We start from the raw sequence: 23,081 nt of genomic DNA on the forward strand, positions 1-23,081 counted from the left end.
TGGAGAGAAGCAACGGAAGTAAAAGGCAGATAAATGAAGGAGCAGAGGGAGAATGGGGTTAGCAAAATGAAAGAAATCTTTATGCAAAGGATGGGGCTTGAGTGAAAGAGAAAGATCAAATGAAATAGTACAGAGAGAGAGAGAGAGAGAGAGAGAGAGAGAGAGAGAGAGAGAGAGAGAGAGAGAGAGAGAGAGAGAGAGAGCGAGAGAGAGAGAGAGAGATGGAGACAAAGAGGTGGAGAGTAGTCCAGAGATTTATGGCAGGTTGTTATGGAGCACCGACTGAATAACAGAAGGTGAGACCAGGTGAATTATTCATGAGCATACAGGGCTGTGTGTGTGTGTGTGTGTGTGTGTGTGTGTGTGTGTGTGTGTGTGTGTGTGTGTGTGTGTGTGTGTGTGTGTGTGTGTGTGTGTGTGTGTGTGTGTGTGTGTGTGTGTGTGTGTGTGTGTGTGTGTGTGTGTGTGATGTGACATGTGGGTGACACACACACTAACACAATGTCTCTTAGGCACCCTTAGGTCAGCTCATCTATGAGGAAAAGGAAGGACAAGCCACCCACAACCTGTGGACAGTCTAAATTATTCCTAAAAAAAAATAAAAAAAAAAATAGACAGGCTAGTGGACAGCTGTCCTGTCCTCAGGCTGAATGAGTCTGTGAATACATTTTAACAATATATTGTTCATTTATGATATTTCACTGGTAAGTGATTCCCATCTGCAGTACTTAACAATCAAAACTTTTTACTTACTACATTGCAGGTAAATATATTATGTACATATGTGCATCTTTTTACTCATACTCTTAGCATAAATATACTCCCTCTGTTATGCTCAGATAGTGCAACAATGCCGGATTGGATTTATTCCATGTGCCACTAATTGTGCAACACCTACACTTTGGTTGCTTTGGCTCAAACCAGAATGGAAAATATGACTTTGTTGCATTAAGGAATTTGTTGAGATTCATACTTTCCACTTCCAGGTTAACCAGGGAAACTTAAATAGATGCACAGGCAGTTTTGGTGACCTGCCATCCTGCCATGTAGCCAGGGTGGAGATTTGGGCTTTGGCGGTGAGAGTATGGGGGCGAACTGTATTCAATTTCCGGGAATTTCGGTTCAACATTAAACTAATGTTGGAATTCACCCCAAACATTGCCTTTAAGGGTTTTTCCCATATAGTTTGGCTTCAATTCTGTTCCAACTACTGAGAAATTGCCCAGCAGTTCTCCAAGAACCACATAGTTATCTGCATATTCAGGCCTTTAAAGTGCAATTACTTGAAGCCACCCAACATCCCATTTCTCACAGCCAAACTGAACTTATAGAGTAAATGCTGAAGAATGAACACACCCCAGACCCATGGCCACTGAAAGGCTTTTGGCAAGGTTCAAGGTAAAAACAAGCTGTCCAACCCAACCTTATTATGGGAAATATAAGCTGTGCTTGAAACTTAAAGTGATGTGAGCCTATTCTGTGTTTTCAATTATAAAGGAACACATGCACACACAACCACAAGCCAAAACAATCAGGAATAACATCATTTTCATGACTACTGATGATCACAAAAACACCTCTGGGAGCCTCAAACACTCACCGAGTTGATGCAGGCCAGCTCCTTGTTGAGCAGCCAGGGCAGGGAGAGTTTCCCCTCTCCTCTGTAGCACGACTGAATCCTCTCTTTAATCTTCTCCTTTATCCGTCTCATCGTGAACAGACACAAAGCCGACTCCTTGGGCGGCTTGGCTCTGTTCTTCTGACCCTGGGCAAATACGGTAAACAGAACCTCCTCATGCTCTGAAATACCAAGCGAACGTGCCAAACGGGTTCCTGGCCGGGCCAAGTAAGCATCCTGAACCAAGCGGTACTCCACTCCGTCCTTGGTGCAGCCGATGGGGAACTCAACATACGAGTAGAACTTCGGATCGTCAACACACAGGCGGACGATTTTAGAGGTGAAGAATTGTTCGCTGCTTGCATCTGGCGAGGTGAGCTGGGTGTCGAGCTGTAAGGTCAGGTAATACACAAACTGCTCGCTGTTGAAGCCGTAGATGTAGTAGATGTCAAACGCCGGGAACTTGGAGAGCGTGTCTGAGGGAATCTTCAGCTGCGAGGAGACAAACTCATCCTGGTAGACGAAGCTGAACATGTCAGCGTTCTCCTCGTTGGACATCAACTTGCGGCTCGACAGTGTTGGGAAGTACTCAGATTTCCCATCAATGGGAGTGCCGACAAAGAGCTTGCCACCTCCGCCAAAAAGATCCGGGGAGATCACGACACCTGACATGGTGGCTGCCTCGGCAACACTGGATAGATAATGCTCTTTGCGGTGGTGGGGCTCTCCGAGCTTGAACAGATCATCCAGACGCAGGAACTGGCATATTCCCTGGGAAGTACTCCCACAGGCAATTAAGCGGTTGTGGGCAGCATCAAGTAGCAAGAGTTTATTGACGTTAGAGGTCTGCACCAGCTCGTGGGGGCAGGACTGGACACCGGGCGGAGGGTAACAGCGAGGGTTGTCTGTGACTGGGCCAGTAACATGGCTCCGAAGCTTGGTCAGGTTGCTGGACAGCTTGTAGATCCAGTTGACAGCTCCCAGGTAGACCTCGCCCGTTTTGTTGTGAACCACCAAATGTGTGAGGCCTCCTTCCGGTGGGAAGAAGGAGAGGAGGGAGGAGGTGGAGGAGGAGGAAGGAGTGGATGTGGAGCTCATGGGCAGGGAGAGGAGAAGGAAGAGGATGGGAAGGATGAGAAGAGGTTGGTTGAGGTGGGAGGACATGGCGGTGAGGGGAGGGGAAGGTGTGAGCGAGTGGGTGTTGGTGTGTATTTTGGAGTATGTAATCCTCTACAGGTTCAGTCAGTGCCTTTTAGGACTGCAGGGTATGAAAGAAGAGTTTCCAAGCAATCGACTTCCTCGTTTCTCCGGCGTCGTTTTTATAACCTCATCGCCTGATCCTCGGCCTCGTCCGCCACCAGCCCTGAGAAAGAACAAACAAAATCTTAGCAAACAAAGATGTCAATGCGTTTGCAGACTTGTGTTTTTGCACTTCCAGAGATCTGACAAAAAGGATTCATTTGTTGGTATTGAAATGACAAGACACTAAATATTCGCCCACAGACTAAAAAAAAACTAAACAAATGAGGTCACTATCGGCTTTGTTTTATTGACTTCTCGTCTCTTGGCTCGCACAGCTCTGTGGAGTGCATCTTTTAAAAGAAGACAGGGCCAAACATTTCTCCTCGCCGTATTGATTGTCTGGAGGTATTAAAGGATCCAGCAGACAAAAATACACACAAAAAATGTAACCTGTGACACAACAGTGTATGCCAGTAAGAAAACATGTCATTTTAAACAGCATGTGGATACACCACAAATGCAGAAGGAGACCTACACACACATACAGAATCACTCACAGGCTGGGACACTGATGTGCAGCATGGTGATAGCAGGTAAACAACCATAAATTACAAGAAGGGCTGCAGGAAGAATCCTATGGTATATTAACAACAGAGCAGAGAAATACAAGCACCCTGCTTCTTAAAAAAAAAAAAAAAGGGGAGAAAGGAGGAGGACTGGTCCAACATGATAAAACAGGAGAGACAGTGAAAGGGAGAGAAAAGTGAAAGCTATTTGGCTTCATACCAGTTCAATATAAAAGGCAGTGGAGATGGTGGAAAAGATTGCTGTAAGCGAAAGCTACGGGGGGAAAAAGTGAGAAAAAAGAAAAGGAGATCTACATTTTCCATCCAATAATTCCGCTTTTCCAGGTATCTAGAGGCTGGGGCCTATCCCTGAAAGCACCGAGGTACAGGTAAAATCTTGGTAGTTTAGGTGCAAAAGCAACATGGCTGCTCCACATGCTCAAACATCACACCATTGTGGCAATTATTATCATCAGCGTGTGATTTTGTTTTGACAAAACTGATCCACCTCGGGGCGGCCTCACCCAGTAAGAGCGTGCGCCCCATGTAGGCTCAGTCCTTGGCAGCGGCCCGGGTTCGAATCCGACCTGCGGCTCTTTTCTGCGTGTCATCCCCTCTCTTTCTCTCCCCCTTTCCTGTCTATCCATTCAGTCACTATCTAATAAAGGAAAAAGAAAAAACCAAAACAAATCTTGAAAAGTAAGAAAAAATAACTGATCCACCTCTACTCAACTAAGGATGCATTGGTAAAGCTGGATACCATGGCAGTCAGCCTTGCTGCCAGTTTGTCTCAGTGGTCAACTGGGGCGCTGCAAGAAAACCACATTGTTCCCATACCTCACAAGTGCAAACAACATATCTGTAAAACTCTTAACAAAGAAAAGGGGGAAGCAAACCAGTAAGAGAAGAACATTTTGATGTATGCACCTGGTGAGTAACGTTTATTGCAATTGAGAAGGCTGCATCTTGGAACAAGGATAAGTTCTACAATACATCCATGGGGTCAACCGTGATAAGAAGACATTACATTTACTGGACTGATTTACCTTCCAGGATATGCAAAATCTGTCAAACAATCAAACTGTGGCACCGAAACAAAATAGTGGTTCAAAAGGCTACTGTCATCAGGAAATGTTTTAAACCAACCGCGTACCCACACACTGTCCAACCTTCTTTTTGTTGGCGAGTTCATTGGTTTATGCTCAACAAAATAAAGAACACAAGGCAAAGTCTTGTTTCATAATGGAGTTGGGTCAAACTATTCTCGGCTCTTATTTCTGCTGCTGCTGTTTCTCATTCCTCCCTTTCATTACATTCCCTCTCTCTCTCTCTCTCTCTCTCTCTCTCTCTCTCTCTCTCTCTCTCTCTCTCTCTGACACTTCACTTCTGGTCAATAGCGTCTTTCATCTCCAGCCCAGCCATGCTTACAGTGGCCCAGATGATGATGCTGTTGTGTGTCCCATCCAGACAATACAGCTACTGTTAGCATCTCAGACACACACACAAATGCACAAACATACATCACACACATACGGAATGTGTCGTGGTCCACAGGATTTTTACACACACACACACACACACACACACACACACACACACATTCATGGATCCTACTGACCTCACCACATCTCAACACAGACATTTAATTAAGATCAAACACACCTGCCCACACACAAGCATGCACCACTCATGCAATTGCACAACAGATCAACGTGAGAATGTACACACTTGAATAGACAAGAGAAGAGGGAATTTAACTCACTATACTAACTAACTAAGATGGCTATTTTTGCAGCATTTTCATCTCACCTTCTCTGATGCATTTTACAAATTCTATAAATAAGTCAAACCCAAGCAGCACACATGGACTCAGTGGCTATACAGCTTAAGGAGCAAGTGAAGCTGAGAGCTGATGATGTCAGAAGAGGAGGTGTTTGACTAAACTGGGACAAAGAGATGAGAGGAACTGAAAAAACAAGTTTCTGATTTAGTTTTGCTTTAATGTCCGAATTACATTAAACAGGGAAACAATGGTTAGGTTTATGGATGAAGACATTGTTTAAGAAAAGAAAACTCAAAAAACTGACTGTGGACACAAGAAAAGAAAAGGTAAAGAAATGGTATAAAATATTCTAATTGGGTACAAAATGTCTTCCTGCTTCGCTGCACACAATCCTAATCCAAACAGACTAAATTCATGCTATAATTGTGTGGTTATTACATTGTGTGTGTGTGTGTGTGTGTGTGTGTGTGTGTGTGTGTGTGTGTGTGTGTGTGTGTTTTACCAAGAAAACCTTGAATTACCGGGCCTTACCGGCCACTTCTGTGTGCGTGTGTGTGTGTGTGTGTGTGTGTGTGTGTGTGTCAGGGCCATCCTTAAGCCCACCTGCCACATCAGATGAAGCTGTAGAGATGCTCAGGTCTGTCCCGCGCTGATTTATTGCTGTTGGCACATCGATTGCACACACAGCCGCAGACCTTGGCCAAACACTTAGGCAAATTTATACACATCACTTCTTTAGCATGGAGCTCACATGCAAGCCCGGTTCTGTGTCTATGTGCATGTGTGTGTGCGCATCCTGCATCCATTCAATCTTGCTGCATTTACTACTAAAACACACACACAGACACACGTCCAAACACATGGGCCAATACATAAACAGTATGTACACAAAGCATATGCAGTGGTAGCCTAACTGTGCAAACCACAGGGTAAACATTTAGATGTATTCCCTTTCCATTTTAAACACATTTCTTCTGGATAAAGTGAAGCGGAGAGAGACTATTGGGGACATGAGCTGGAACCTTCACCTGCATTGACAGTATGACCCTGTTGATAAAAGCATGTGAACCTACTGTAGACGTTTGGTTTTCTACAAATAATCAGCAGTTCAGATACCGGTGCTAAAACGGTGCCTGAACCGATACTTAAAAAAATAGGGTAATAGGGTATTTTACAATAACTTGAATGCACCACGAGGCTTACTAGTTTCAAGTGAACGCACCGTCTGTGTTGTTTTTTCCAACAATGGCAGCTGCAGACTGCTTAACGTCCCCGCTGTTGGAATCCTCTACAGTGAAATACAGACACCCTTTACTGTCAGCATTTTAACCGTGTTTAATCCAGCTGCTAGCTAAGGGTAGGCTAACGTTACCTGCTGTCAATTGAAGTGTTAACTAGCGTCATGTGCAGTGATGCTCCTGTTGCCTCTAATGTCTATTTCAGAGCATCAGAGAGCAGCGCAAAAGGCATTTAATTGGCACCGAGATGAGGTTCGAAATCTGGGTTGCAATTCGGTCCGGTTTCGGTACCCAACCCTAATCAGCAGCCACGGTTAAAACCAGAAGTAACGAAAGTACAAATACTTCGTTACCTTACTTAAGTAGAAATTTTGGGTATCTATACTTTACTGGAGTAATTATTTTACAGCAGACTTTTTACTTCTACTCCTTACATTTTAATGCAATTATCTGTACTTTCTACTCCTTACATTTTAAAAATAGCCTCATTACTCCTATTTCAGTTCGGCTTGTTTTCATTCCGACTTGTCATCGTTCAAAAAAACACCAAAAAAAACCTATCCAGATAAATCGCGCCATCTGGATAGAGTGAATTTGATTGTGGTTGGATGAGAAGTATAAACATATACCATTCCGACCCCTATTGGTTTGTACGCGATCCATCACACCTGCACAGACCTAATACGGCAATACAGTTGGCAGCAGGTAACGTTAGCCTACCGCTAGCTAGTAGCTGGATTAAACACGGTTAAAATGCTGACAACTAAACAGTGTAAAAGTGTCTGTATTTCACTTAGAGGATTGTAACACCAGACTGTAGCTGCCGTTGTCTGAAAAACACAGACTCAGCCTGAAATAAGTTATTGTTATAAGTTATTGTTATTCAATTTTTAATAAATCATTTAATTTTGACCCTGTGGCCTTAGCAATACACAAGCCGTTCTTTAATGTCGCCTTGTGCTCCTTTTTCTTTTGTAAGATCAACTTTTTATTGTTTTATATTTTTGAACATACAGAACAGACAAATACAATTGAACAAGGTGCTCCTTTTTTTTGTGGAGGTGGGGTAGTGCACTATAGGCCTCTGTGGGGGCTAAGCTTTTGTCCTTAATGGCATTTTTTCCCCCTTACATTACTTTTACTTTTATACTTTAAGTAGTTTTGAAACCAGTACTTTTACACTTTACTTGAGATAAAAGCTTGAGTTGATACTTCAACTTTTACAGAAGTCTTTTCAAACCTAGTATCTATACTTCTACTTGAGTAATGAATGTGAATACTTTTGACACCTCTGGTTAAAACCACTGATTACTCTGAACCATAGGCTTTGTAACACAACTCTGGATTCACACCTTGTGCTAAAAGTTCAAGCTATTTTATACCTTGTGCTGAAAGTTTAAGTTATTTGAACTTTAACCGTGTTTGCCGCATGCACAGTCAGTTTTACAACTCCATGTCTAAACAAGAAGCACATCCATAAAGAATTCATCGGATTTAAAAATAAATGTGTATTGGCTTTTCTTCAGCCTTGAGCTGGGTTCTTAGGGCTGAGTCTGCATCCAGCTCAACAGTGAGTGCCTCTCAGACTGCTGATCATATGATGCGAGCCCCATAGGCTCTACACATGATTAGTGGTATGAGCTGTGTTGACTGCACAGAGACACCGTGCAAAGGCAAAGTATAGCACTGATCTAGTGATGAAACAACATGAATGCAATAGTTTTCATCTCTGAAACCTCTTCAACTTGTCACTACTACTTAAAGATCCCCTCCACTTAAAAGAGGTGCTTTCTTATTTTTAAGTCCTCTGAAATGCCTGAACTTGACTATACTGTATCTGTGAAAAGTTTGTCACTAGAGAAGGGTTTCCTCCACATTCTTCTACTGAAGGGGGAGGCGTCTATGCACTTGCCTAAAAGCTGAGATTCAAATATACCCCGGGGAAGCTTGATTTGGTACGTCACAGTTTTCGAAAGCCAATCTCTTTCTAATATGAAAGAAACAGCCAGAAAAGAATCCTAAAACCTCCAGCGCAGAGCTGACTTTTGAGTACAGAGAGCGAAAACACACAAAACACATCCATTGCCGGAGGGACCCGGCTCCCAGCCGTGGCGCTCCAGTCCGGCTTCGAGGCACTTCCGCCTCCTGTCTGAACCCGGCTCAAACATGTATGGCGTAATCTCTCCGATGTTTCTAGCCATCTTGATGCGCACTCTTTCACCGGTCAACCTAGCGAAAGCAGCAGCAGTTGGCAGGCGAAGCCAGTTCCAGGATTTCTAACCCTAACCCAGAATTGTTTTCTACTAGTTTTGTGGGAAAACAATGTTAAACAAAATATTAATTATAGCAGAGAAGAGTATTTTTGCATACTTTAAAACATGTCCGGAGAGGGACTTTAAAGGTTTTTCTGTGGTTTTTTATTTTTTTTTTACTTCTAGTAGTGCTATGGAGATGTTTTTTCTATGAGTGAGTCCCCATTTTGTTTACCTCGTGCACGCGCACGAGGACTCACATGCACGGCGACGTGATACACACTCCTGCAAATGGTTTCACATTTTTCTACTGATTTACGTGGCAGTAACACTCCAAGATGTGCTGCAAGAAAACCAGAGCAGAACACCGCAGGCAAATAAACCTGGATGTCAACAATGCTGGATTTAAAATACTTTTGCAAATGCTTAGATGCAGCATAACAGACATCTCAAAGTAAGCATGCACAATTTGATCTGTTGATCAATTCACTTTTTTTAACTTCATGCTTCTTGCAACAGATGGTAGCAAAGTTAAAGTTTCAGTGCAGGTCAGATGAGGACAGGGGAAAAGGAGAATTGAGAAGGGGGGAAGGAGGCGGACACTTGAACGTGAGGTGATTTCTATTTGGAATCCATTTTTCAAAAGACGTAATATTGACAAGTGCTAATGCTGCAGACTGTAGTCGACTCACACCCTCTTCTCATTGCTTTTACCAGATAGATAAGACAAGGGGGAAGGGAGAGGATGAGGAACTTGGTTAAACTGAAAGGAAACGAACAGAAATACAAACTGTAAGAAATATCCAGTTTAAAAAAAATACCCTGAATCCAGCTTTGTATTTACACATGCATCTGCCAGTAAAGTGAAAAAAGTTACTTGGTACCGATTTTTGGTACCGAACGTTGACAAAGTGTCATTTTTTGCTATACTAACGGAGAGTATCGGCTCTAACCTGCTTTGTTTTAAGATACGTACAATACAAAGTAATACTTTGCACGCCGGTGTGCAGAAGTTAATATATTGAGATTTTAAGTCAATATTTTAAAGTTTGTCATGACTTTCAGATTCCTAGTCAATATTCTAAGTTACTAAAGTTACTAAGTTAATATATTGAGATACTGAGTTATTGAGATTCTAAGTTAATATTTTAAATGTTCTTATGGCTTTGAGATTCTTAGTCAATATTCTGAGTTACTAAGTCAATATATTGAAATACTGAACCAATATTTTGAGATATTAAGTCAATATATTGAGATACTAAGTCAATATTTTGAGATTTTAAGTCAATATTTTACATTTTCTCATTACTTTGAGATTCTTAGTTTATATTCTGAGATATATATATATTATATATATATATAATATTTTGACCAGAGGTAGTGGTGACTTAAACTTGAACTTATACTATTTCTAAAATAATTTTGTTGACATAACTATGGATTTTGCCACTAAATGTTGGTGTTAACTTTTTTTTTTTTTTATACAATTTCACAAATTTCTACCTGGCAGAGGCTGATTTACCGAAGGGATCCTTTAAAAGGTATAGCTACTTTACAGTTGATTATTACCTGATATTTAATCCGAATACCTGCAAAAAAGGCATTTCACAACAACTTTGAATGCAGCACGAGGCTGGCGAGGCGAATTTCAAGTGAACGCAACATCTGTGTTGTTTTTCCGACAACAGCAACTGCACACTGTCATACGTTCCTCTACAGTGAAATACAGACACACTTTTACACCATTCAGCTGTCAGCATTTTAACCATGTTAACTAGCGTGACATGCGGCGATGTTTAGGTTGCCTCTAACGTCCGTTTTCGGAGCATCAGAGAGAAGCGCAGGCATTTCAGTGGCACCGAAATCCGCTTTGCAATTCGGTCCGGTGAATAGCGGTCGTTAAGCCACCGGTGCCGTATTAGCACCGGGTCTCTCGTTTTCTGTCAACGATGTGGCGAGGAGGTAACGTTAAGGCGGAGTTGGCAAGCTAACGTTAGCTAACTATCACCGGCTGGTTCGCCGTGCTTTCATGCTGCATCACTTACAGAGAATGAGCTGAACAGCGGGCTGGGTCTAACACCGGTTACCGCTGGGTCCACTGCCCCGGATTGCGGGGGGGAAAATGTATTGTTTCAAATCGGTAACATAGACGTAATGAGTGGCACATAACGTGAAGTAACATGGTATTATATTTTGTTTGAGTTTTAACTTGTCCAGTGGGGCAAGTAAATGTCTCTTCCACTTGCCCTACAAAAAAATCCACTTGTCCCGGACAAGCGGACAAGCCTTAATGTCGAGCCCTGGGTTTAAGGAATAAAGAGAATGTGAGTTGGACAGTGTGTGTGTGTGTGTGTATACGTAGGCTGTTGCACTCCATGACACACAGACAGCTGAATACACACACACACACACACACACAACAAAAGGGATTAGCAGGAAAGGCTAAAATGACTCCACTTTATCAATAAAAATATTCAAGGAAGCAGGGAAACAGATGCTTACATACTGTAGGAACGTGCAAATAAATGTATACACCTATAAAACACACAGCCATACACACACACACACACACACACACAAACCCACCCAGATCCACATGCATGGAAACGCAAACAGCCAAACAAATACAAACTCATGCATGTGCATCGACAGATACATTTACACACACTTTTACTTTCCAAGCTGACAGGTGCAGCTCAGCAATCACTCATTCAGACAGTGCAGTACAAATCTACACTGAACAGAGCTGAGTGGTTGAGCCTTAATCATTCTTAATCTGACTGAGTCTCCTCCACAATACACACACCCTGTCTCCAAGCTCTCCAGAGTGGAAGGGATTTAAAGATTTTTCAGATAAAGTCACACCCTGACAACTGCTTGTTTTTGAGCACTGTAATGGACAAATCACATGAGGTTTCTTTTTTTGTTGTTGGTGTATTTGGATGATCTCAATCTGCCTCTTCGCTGTGTGGATTGGTACTCTCACTGGGCCAGCCACACTCCCATTAAGGGAAGCACTTGCTATTAGTTATATACATGTAGGTGGAGAGGACGATAATAGTTGCAGCAATGTAGTGAGAGCTTTCCCAATTAAGTAAAGAAGTGAGTCATGCCTTTCACTCAAACCACCTATTTTACCTATCTGTAAGCGGTCAGAGCAACCTGACGCCTCAAAGAAGACTTTGCGCTTTGGTTTTAACAACTTTTTTAATGTTCTGAAATGACATCTCTCCTGAAAATAGTGTACATTTAGCCAGAAAACTGTTGCCATTTCAGTAGATAACCTTTCAAAAATGCTAAAAACACAGTATATTCCCATTCAAGTTAAATATCATTAGTCCTGTTTTTGTATCTCTGTCTCTTGATCATGTCATACAACAGAAGAGTGAAAAGCACTCCAATCTACTCCACCACACCAAAATATAATTAACATTTTATCAGGGTTGTTGAAAAGTTGATTGGTTTTGTTTGGATTCTTTATCTGCAGAAATGTCAATAGCAACTTCTGTCCATAGATGTTATGAGTGTGCCACGACCTCTTTGTTCCTACAAATATGCTGCTCTATTAACTGGTACCTGATGTGTGAGTGAGAGTGTTTTCCCACATCTTTTCTAGTATTTGCTCCTATGAGTAAAAGGGTAGAGGGCAGAGGCAGAGCAGCTATCCAAACTACTCTCCCACAAGTAGAAACAAACAAAAACAGCAGCATGAATGCTCAAACTAGTAGTTTTTTCATGTCTCCGACAAGTTGGCCAGTGCTGGATTTCGGAGGATAGCCTAAACCTATTTACACACTACTCTCCAGGTATAGCTTGTCTCTGGCTGGTATAGATACGTTGCTAGTGTTCAACTTGTGTATGAGAGGAAGCACATGTCTCCTTACTGTATGTACACACCCCCGCTGACTTGAGCTGCAAAAGAAGCTCTGGCCGCCCTGTCAAGGATGCTTGGCAAAAAGTATGGGGAAGCGTTTGATGCTTTGGCCGCTCTGACGTGGCAGGACATTCACATCAAGCAAGGAAGACTAGCATACGTACTTAAATAATAAAAACATCACGCACTTCACCAACTCACCGGAGACACCAACCATCCCAGTGTATTTTATCCCATGCCTCGTTTTTTTTTAACTGGTAAACTTTGGCAAACAAAGTCATATCATAAATTATAGGGAACCCAGCAACAGTGATGATGAGCTTTTCCTCCATTCTCTCAGAACTAATGTTTTGGTAGTAACGAAAGTTTACATCGTATGTTCTCTGGAATCAGCCAGCGCGAAGGACGTCTATAATCCGATTGGTTGCTGGTCGTTTCCCACTGAACCGCGTCATAGCTCATTACCATAAAGTTGACGAAAATTCAACTTTCTGCTTGACACTCTGGTCGCTCAACAAGCCCAAAATACGACGCAGACGGATTTGCCGCTTCTTGCAGCTGAGAGAAGCCAGCTTCCATTGAAAATGAATGACTTCCTGTTGCTTTGAAGCTCAAGTCGGCAGAGGTGTGTACATACAGTTACTGCCACCCAGGACAACAGTGAAGTTAGCAGTGAGAAGAACGGCAGTGTAAAAGGAATACTCAAAACCGGGTGGGATGGAGAGGGGAAACAATCCTCCCACCCCTCCTTTAGAAAGAGAAAAATGTTTATTTGATAATAATATTTTGATTAAGACTGGAAGGGGGGGGGGGGGTAGGTCTGTACTTAGTAAGTCCATCCATCCACCAAAATCCTCTCCCTATAAGCACTTAATTATCCATTAAAGGTGTCTGAACAGACGACACATGCTGTCCGTTTTCCCGGGAGGACAGTCTCCTTCATACAAATACACCAAGATTTCCTGTCAACACATGGACATGCAGACGTACACTAATTGTCCAACAGCGGTGAAAGCGTTATAACAGATGCTGTCTGAGTGTGTGTGAGTGTGTGTGTGTGTGTGTGTGTGTCTGTGTGTGTGTGTGTCTGTGTGTGTGTGGGGGGGGAGGAGACAGATTTGTATGTGCTGACAAACCTTAAAAAAGAGAAATTACTCTGCTGTTGGATCATTCCCATGATGGGTGTTGAACTCACTGCAATAAAGTGTGTGTGTGTGTGTGTGTGTGTGTGTAGTCTCCAAAGAGGGGACCCTGCAGCGAAAGCCATTTAGAGGGGCTTTAAGTGCTTGAAAAGGCCTAGAAACAGTTCTTTATCAGAGAATTTGGCGTAGATAATCGAAGCTGGCTCCCAACCGCAGAACAGCAACTTTGCAGTTCAAGAAAATGAGAGGAGAAGAGCAATGAAGGATGGAGAGATGGAGAGATTGAGAGATGGAGAGAAAGAGAAAACAAAAACACAAACTGCTGAGCCCATTTATTCCAGGTCTGGAAGAGGAAAACCGCTGCATTGGGATCAGTATATATACAAAACAAAGGTGAGTTCCTACTGTTGCTGATGGGTCTGTGTGGAGGGAGATGAGAAACTAAGGCATGCTGTAGTTTCATATCTGGAGGCGTGAGGAATATCACCATCTATCTTGGTTGAGAGACTTAATACTTGTGCTGCAATAGAAACCTGTTTTATTGTCACAGTGATGCTGAAACACTGGCTATAAACTGGGGCTGTTAGTACAAATGTGCAGTCTCAATTAAGAGGGCGGGGATGTAAACACGCTGATTTGGCAACGCCTGTTCTGCATGAGACTGAGCGGAGCTGGCTTAATGACCAGGCTCTCTTTTCATTAGAATCTACTGAATTAGTAAAGTTGCTTGGAGACAAGACATGTTTACATGAAAAATGGTAATCATAAAGACAATTGAGGTGTTAAATATATGAGCCGGTACACACAAGCTCACACAGATGCACCCATATACCACAGTTGTATACTTGATCCATTTATTTACTGTATATCTGCATATTGTGTACCTTTCCCTCTATGATGTTATGTTAATACAATTTTAACATGAACTTATTTTCATCACTTACCAATTACTAGCTAATAGGGGTATTTCAGTGATTTTGTATTTCACTTCCATAAAGCCGGGGGACTTGAGAGTAGGGATAGACCGATTATCGGACCGATTATCGGCCCTGGTGTATTATAGGCCCGTTTTTTGGCAGTTTGCAGATTATCTGTTTCTGCATTCTATTTGCCTGATAAGCGATAAAGTTAATTCAATAAAAAGTGCGCTACTTTGGCTCCGCTACAGCTCTGTGTCTGTCCCTCTGCTTTGTTTTCACTCACCACTGAGTCTGACTTAATGTCCCACCTACAAAATGCAGAAAATCGAGTGAAGATAATTACCTCTTCTGCGGAGGAGGGGTGGGGGTGGTGTGCAATCACGGAAGGCTTGCGTCATGTGGATGTGCCGACTGTTTTGTTGTCACTACTGTGATGCCCTTTGGTGTCATTTGAGTGTTTTCGCTATCTACATTGACTTGTGCCTCCTGTTTGCAGGTTACTGAGAGTAACTCACCTGGGTCTGGTGTGCTGAGGCCTCTTCGAGGTGAATTATACTGGCCGTTCCCAACCTGGCGCGCGCCATTGTGACGTCAAAATGACGTAGATCTTCCCGGTGCGCCCGGATTTAGGCCGAGGTCACGCACCACTCTTTTTTTTTCCAGCGGTGCGCAACAAAGGGGAAACAAGAAGCATGAACGAGCTTCTGGGCAACCGGATGCCAGGACTCTCAGAGTGACTGCAAGTCTCTCTTGTAAACTTACTGGGTTAAGATGAGTTCTTTTATGGTGAATGAAAGGCTTGATCCGACGAAGTAGGTCATCGAATCAAATCGAAGCATTGACGTCAATGCTGCTGCCAGTTCTGCCATTGTTTACCTTTTTTTCTTTTCTTTTTCTAGTCCGTAGAAAGAGCAATGTCAGTAGCCTTTACTCATTAGCACCACCTCTGTTCAGGAGAAGACTGCACCTAGTGTCACAACCACCGCGCAAGTATATGAGTTACTGTAAAACACGCTTTAAGCTGCAGTATCCTCTGTCTCTCCCCTCACTGCTGTCTCCACAGGCACACTAAGGTTTGGCTTGGTTAGGTTATGTTATCCTAGGTTTGCCTTTTGATGAGTTTACACTTTACAACACCAACACCAACACACACTCACTCATGCACACCCTACACCACTGCTTCCACGGACTTCTACATCTTATTCTGTATATTGTTAATTTGGTCTAATTTGGTTCCATTTGGTTTAATAAAGTATTGTCTAAACATTCAACATGGTGTTGTCTCCCTCTTTGTTATGACCACCTGAGCCAGGTCATGACACTACTTACAATTTGTCATGGAGGAGACAGAAACTACTTTAAAGCATTTAAATAAAGTTTTGTGTTGGAGTTTGTAACATTTCAAAATCTTAATTTTGACTTATATTGGTTCCAAATACCTGTTATCGGGTTTATTAACTACTATTAATCTGTATCGGCCTTGATAAATCAGTATTGGTCGATCCCTACTTGAGAGACAAAAACAGTCGTGCTAGCAGCGCTGTGAGGCTGTACTTAGGCAACTTTAGCGTTTAACCTTAAAACACTTGAACTAAATGCTAAAGTTGTTACAAATTATCCTGACAGGGGGGAATTAATGTCTACACCAAACTCCATCATCCAAAAGAGTAACCATGAATGGGCAAAAAGTTTGTGCCAATCCTTCAGGTAAATGTTGAGATAATTCACTGGATAATTTACTCCAATGTCAGTTGTTTCATCCTCTGGCCACAATGGTTACACGAATGTACAACATTTCATGGCAAAAGTGGACCACAGTTGGGGAGCAACCACCAAGACTGAGATATCCTGACTTTAAGTCCTTAATAAGCTCCAAAAACACTGGATTTGCCCTGCCCAGAAAAATGCCTACATTGTTTAAACACAAAAGCTTTCTGTTGAAAATGTAAAGTCTCCAAGTCAAAACCCAGATAACCCCCCCATGATATAGGGTTAATTTGCAAAGCAAAGTTTGTGGAGCGACATGTTTTTAAGAGATTGTTTTTTGGAGACTTTCATTTCCTCCTGTAGGTGTCGGGTGATTGACGGGAAGCGGAGTGTAACATGATGCAGCACAGATATAAAAACACTCAACACAGCTACGGTGAAAAAAAGATCAAATTCAGACTCTAAAACAAACCAAATGATGTCTTTGTGTTTATTGTTATGGATTATCCTCCTCTATAGAAACACTTATATTGTCTCAGTCGATGTGCTTAGTCGGATCCTTTAGAACAGGGATCTTCAACAGGGGGTCCGGGACACCTAGGAGGGCCTCAGAGTCAATGCAGGGGGGCCTCCAAATTACTGTTGATTTTTTAACGTTTTTCCAAAAATTGTAAAGTCTTAACTTGAATACAACATATTATTAGCAAATATAGATCCCCACTGATGACAGGCTTGATGGCCTATAGGTAAGGTAGTCACTAAGATATTGCACAGATGGAGTTAATCCTAAGGATTCATTGTGCCACATGTATGTCCGCCCTACACATTATTGTAGGCCCAGTTTAATATGCAACTTCATTTTATACAATATATGTAGAAGGGGGTCCCTGCTCCGTCTCTCTTTCAGTTAAGGGGTCCTTGGCTTAAAAAACTTTGAAGACCCCTGGTTTAAAAGTTCCAAGCTGTCCGTTCTGTACAAGCTTGTTTACCGTTGAATCAAACTCACGCTGTGGATGATTGCAAGCCTAAATTCAGCCTTATTGACATCAAAGCACAGCTGTAAAATAAATAAAATACGTCCTAATAGGAGAAGTCATAATTGCTGACAGATACTATAGATTAATAAACTGTCCTTATTGATGCTTACAACTACTGTAAACTAGTAAACTAGTCAAATGTAACTCAAATTCTCAGATTTTATTATTATATATTATATAAATATATATATATATATATTATATTATTTTTATGTTGGTAAAGTACTACACTATCAATATTAGTAATTTAGGATTAATCTGAGCTCTACTTTTGAGCTATATGCAAACACTTTTAACTGAAAGTTAAGCGTCTTGTTTTGATTTTGAACTTACCTATGGGTGCCATCATACTATAATGGTCAATTGAGCTATACAGGTCCACTCTGCTGTCAATGCTGCTCTGAACACAGTCAGTGTGTTTCAATCGTTTGAAGAGGTAATAAGAGGTTAAAATAACTCCTGCTGCAGATAATCACGATGAAAGCCTTTTGGCTGTGAAGTAGAACTACAAGAGTGAAAAATGAACAGCAGCCATGGGCCAAATGCTGGAAAATTCTCGTAATTGTCAACTCCATCAGCCACTTTGGCAGGTCACCAGCCACCATTTGAAGGTCTTTTATAGTTCAACAAAAATCAAGCTGCTTGGTGAAATGGTAAAACATCTGCCCGCCAGATATACCTGCTGCTCGTTTCCTGCAGACTGAAGTAGACATTGCGGGACCCCCATTGAGACAGCTCTATGTTTTGAAACAACAGTTCCTATAATGCTTTGGGAGATGTAAACAGGAATTATTATGTTGCCATGGATTCGAGTGTGGGAAAACCCTGACAAACTTCCAGCAAATTTGAGATTTGCTCTGCAAGTCAGTCTGGCCAAGAGCCCATTCAAGCCCATTTCCAATTTTTCCAAATCGAGGCACCAACCACAACCGTTGAGGCGGGGATTACACGATGACGATAGCGCAGCGACAGAAAACAGCTTTTTGTTTACATTCAACATGATGGCCACCGAAGCGCAGCAACCCGTTGATGCTACATCACCCGGATCGTTGGTCTGATTGGTTGAAGGACTATCCAATCCAGAGGCATTTGAGCGGCCCTTTGGAAATGGGCTGTGAATTAACCTTCCCCAGACCCACTCTCAGTTACAACTGAGAAGGGTCTGGTGTCAACCAGGCTAGTGGTCTACAATTGTAGCCCCATTTTTTAGCCTGAATATTTGTTCACATTTAAGCATGTTGGCGCCATTAAAAAGTATGCCAAATGAACTGTGAGCACTCCCTGTGTGCATTGTACCCATGGATGCACCACAACTATCAGCGAATAGCTCTAATACTGAAGAAAACTTGATTCACAGGCAGGTTCTGGAGTTCTTAGGAGCATCTTTTTTTCTATCATTTATAGCCAGATTAATGGACGTTTATCCGCGATGGATTCTCATCATTCTCACATCATTGCGATGTAAACACACGCAAAGTAGCTCTGAGACACTAAATCCCCTACAACTCCTGCTCTTTAGCTGACCTCTTTTGATGACCTCTGAGCAAAAAAAAGTACCTGCAAACGATCACAATATTGACGTTATTTTAATATTTGTAAGAGCCTTTGTCACGATGACCCTGTATTAATGCAGCACAGATGCGCACTAAGGAGACACATTTATACACCCACACATGTAGGAAGGAAATAGTAGGGACATCGTGTCAATTACTTGTTGATAAGCCGGAATATGATTTTATTTGATGTTACATCGAGAACTACGAGCAGCACCTCTTGATCACGTAAGAACGCTCTCACACTCACAATATGGAGAGAAAAAAAACAGAGAGGTTATTTGCTGTTAGGTTTAGGTATTTATGTACTCTTGTTTATGTTGCTATTTAAGCTTCTAATCCCCTCTTCAAAGCCTTTTTGTGTTAACTGCTAGATTTCTTTGGCAAATACCAGTTTGACTGCGTTCTGCTTTTTATCTTTAATATGATCGATAGTTGTATGTTTCGAATACAAAAATACCAACAAAATGGCACCTATGCGGACATAGAAACACACACACACACAATAATGAAACTGCTCTACATTGCAGATGCCAAGCTTACAGAGGAGGAATATCACACTTGATTAAACACTGCCACTTGAATCAGCCCCTCACACACCTACACAGACCTACACACACATGCAATCATGAAGACATATGCATACCTTAGGGCAAGAGGAGGCATCCAAACACACACTCTCAGCCAAAGCTGTCTTCATGTGCATCTGAGAGTGAGGCAAGGTGTCTATGTTGTGCTGGAGATGTAAGTTGTGTGTGTGTGGATGCTAGGATGTCTGCAAATGTGTGTGTGTGTGTGTGTGTGTGTGTGTGTGTGTGTGTGTGTGTGTGTGTGTGTGTGTGTGTGTGTGTGTATGTGTGTGTGTGTGTGTGTGTGTGTGTCATCTATCCGTATGTCATCTCTCCTCTGATGTGACCTTTACACACAGATATTTTCTTCTCGCCCTGCCAGCAACACTGCTAACACAATTACACTGGGCTAATGAACAGAGGACCCTGATACAGTGGTACACACACACACACACACACACACACACACACACACACACACACACACACACACGTTTTCTCCATGCATATCAATCTCCCTGTAAAGGCTACATTTGCATCTTTAATATAAATGAATATGCTTATTAAAGTGCACACAGCAGCTCAGATCAGATGGAGGAAGAGCTCGTCTAAATTCGGAGCGTTTAACCCCTAGCACTTCTCCTTCTCATTATTAAATCCAACCTTCTTTTCTCCTCTTCAACCTGACCCCAAGACACAAAACAGCTTTGCTCAAATGGTGCTTTTAAAAAAAATGGAATGCAAAGTGATGTCTTCAAATTGCATGTTGTGTCTGAAACAGTCTGGAACCGAAACATATTCAATTTGCCTTCATATACAAATGGAGAAAAGCAGCAAATGTTTTCTGTTTTTACTTAAACAGTTAATTGATATTCAAAATTGTTGTTCTATAATCAATTAATCCAACAAAGCAATAATTATTTAGTAATGAGCGCTCTACAGTAAAAGGCTTTTTGAGTAAATCTCTGGTGTGAAAACGGCAGTACAAATATACTAAATATCAGCAGCAACTTTTATTTACAGTATCAATACTGACATTTAGAAGAATAACATTTACAGCAGTTAGTTTACAATGATAATGCTGCAAATGAGCAAATCTCACACAGTGGCTTTCTCGGTGAGACAGAGAAGCTCTTAACATGAAATGATCCCAGTGTGACATTTTGATTAGATTTCACACCAGTGTGAATAAATTTGTTTCATTAGTAGTAGCACTAATATTTACAAAATGCTCTCAGAGGGCTTTTCCGCGGTAATAGAAGAGGAAAGCTCTTCACAGGTTGGTTGCCAGGCTTTTTTTTGCGGGAAGAGGAACTTGAGGATTCATGGGAGGCAACGTATGACAGCCATGGAAATGGAAACATAGAATGGAAAACATACACAACAATAAAGTGGATTCTGAATACAATTCAGTCGATGTACAGTCATGGATACTGCTTTTGTTGCCTAATGAAGTTCTGATTTGAATGTAGAATGAGACGCGACTAAAATATGATTGGTTGATTTGAGGTACTTGCAGGTTGCGCTTACAGTAGATTTACATCTTCCAACTTTTTCACCCTCCCCAGCGCAGCTCATTGAAGGGCTACAACCCCAAAGAAATCCCTTTGCCTCCCTTGAATGAATGTTAAAACATATGTTCCTCTAGGCTTGTACAGGGGCGCCGTATAGGGGGGAAAAGTTAGGACAATTCCAAGGGCCCATGACTGACAGGGGCCCCAAAAATAGGTAAAAACTAATATAAAATTCTGAAACCATCATCATTCAGTATATATATATTTCAAATATAATAATAAAAGTAATGCTCTCTTTGTTTTTACTTGTTTTTGGCAGTAAAAGTTAAATATCCCCATTGACCAAAAAGTAAACATCCATATTGACCGACCACCTGTATCTGCATGAAATGGTTTGGTCCTGCCATAGCGCACTCAGTGACGGTGTTTAGTTGCAGTCAGTAGATGCGCCAGAACTACAGTGACCACAATGTTGTCAAGTAACGTTAAATCAAAATCTGGTTTTCAAAAAAGGAAAGAGAGAAAAGAGAGAGAGGAAAGACAAAGGAAAGGGTGTCAAACTGTAACCCAGTTTTTCACCAAGAAAGGTGGGTAGCCTATAGTCTGTGAGTGGTATTAACCTGTTGGCTTAATGCCCATAGTGAAATAAGCTAGCTAAAGACTAGCTAGCTTACATTTAATCACCATTTAATCAGTGCAGGGAAACGTTTAGCAAGATATTCATATTAAATCATTGCCCCTGCCCTTTTTAGCAGACTTAACAACAGATGAGTCAGCAGCACCCCAGTCTCCCCCTAACTGTGCCCCTCCCTGTCCCGGTGAAGAAGGTGTGCAACATTGTGTTCAATGACACGCCAGTTATTTGAGAGAAAAGTTTGGGTTTCCAGGAGTCCTTTGTTCTTATTATACTGGTCACTGGTACTGTTAGTTTGTTATGACCATATTCCAAACCTCAAAACCTGTTGATTTAGTGATCACTTGATCTGTTTTGTAACACTATAATAACCCTGGTGTGGAAATTCCATTTTACATGTCCACTTTATTTTCTTGTTGGCATATATGTGCAAGTTAAAAAATCTGCTGTTTTCATTGTTTTGAGAGGATGATGTTAATTTATTTTGATTGAAAAGTTAATACATATTTAAGTTTGTTCGTTTTTCTTTTTTTAAATAATTCATTAATAATTATAATAATAATTAATAATAATAATTTTGTTAAGAGAATTTTACATTTTGTCAAATTTTACAATAAAAATACATTGAGACTGTAAAAGATGGCCTTCAGCACATTTTTTATGGTTGCTTTTATTCTTGCATCAAATAGTGAACTGCATACTAGACTTGCATGCATGTACAAATCCCCAGCAGTAAATATTGTGCTAGTACTAGTATTGAACTACAAGAAGCAAGACAGTTGCAAGCCTTTAATTAGAGTTATGTAAAGCTTTTGATGGGACAGTTAGGTCCTAGAGATGTGGTGACAACAGCTGCGCAGAGGGGGCCCAATTAGCTTTTTTGTCATGGGGCCCAAAATTGCTGGCGGCACCCCTGGTCTTGTGTGATCAGTGTCCATAGAGAACATTTCTAACCTACCCTTACTTCTTATCATAATATATTCTAATGCAGTGGCTGTCAAAGTGGTCCCTATAAGCCCTATAGGTGTCCCTGCGACATAACTGAGAAAAACTAGACTAGACTATAATTGAATTCTCCTGAAATGTTTCCAATTTGAAAATGTGGTATGATGTCTTTTCTGTTCATGTGTCACTCTCAGCACCACCACCTCCCCATTTACATTTTGGACAGATATATAATCCACTTCAGTCCCATTTGACATCAAATCAACAACAGACGTCTTTTCCTTATGAGGTCCCTGGGACAAAATCTTCTCAAATGGGGGTCTGCAGCCTAATTTGTCTTTACTCAGGGGGCCGCGACATACGAACACTAAACTCTGCTCTAATTCCATTTCTAATCAAATCTGGATCTACATTTTTGACATGACGTTACAGTCGCAGAGGCGTTGCATTGGCCTGATTGCGATTGGACGGGATCATGGGTTGCTGA

The 23,081-nt window shown here is 41.6% G+C and overlaps 1 protein-coding gene across 1 annotated transcript in view; it reads right to left on the reverse strand.

Moving 5' to 3' along the window:
* Positions 1-23,081, reverse strand: part of LOC144520564 (plexin-A1-like) — a 301,950-nt gene that overhangs the window by 255,805 nt on the left and 23,064 nt on the right. Inside the window, exon 2 of the mRNA XM_078254352.1 lies at positions 1,601-2,981. Within this exon, the coding sequence (XP_078110478.1) occupies positions 1,601-2,782 (1,182 nt within the window). The 5' untranslated portion in view covers positions 2,783-2,981. The remainder of the gene's footprint in view (positions 1-1,600; positions 2,982-23,081) is intronic.

The sequence above is a fragment of the Sander vitreus genome, chromosome 7, assembly GCF_031162955.1.
Source record: "Sander vitreus isolate 19-12246 chromosome 7, sanVit1, whole genome shotgun sequence".
In the NCBI taxonomy this organism is placed as follows: Eukaryota; Metazoa; Chordata; class Actinopteri; order Perciformes; family Percidae; genus Sander; species Sander vitreus.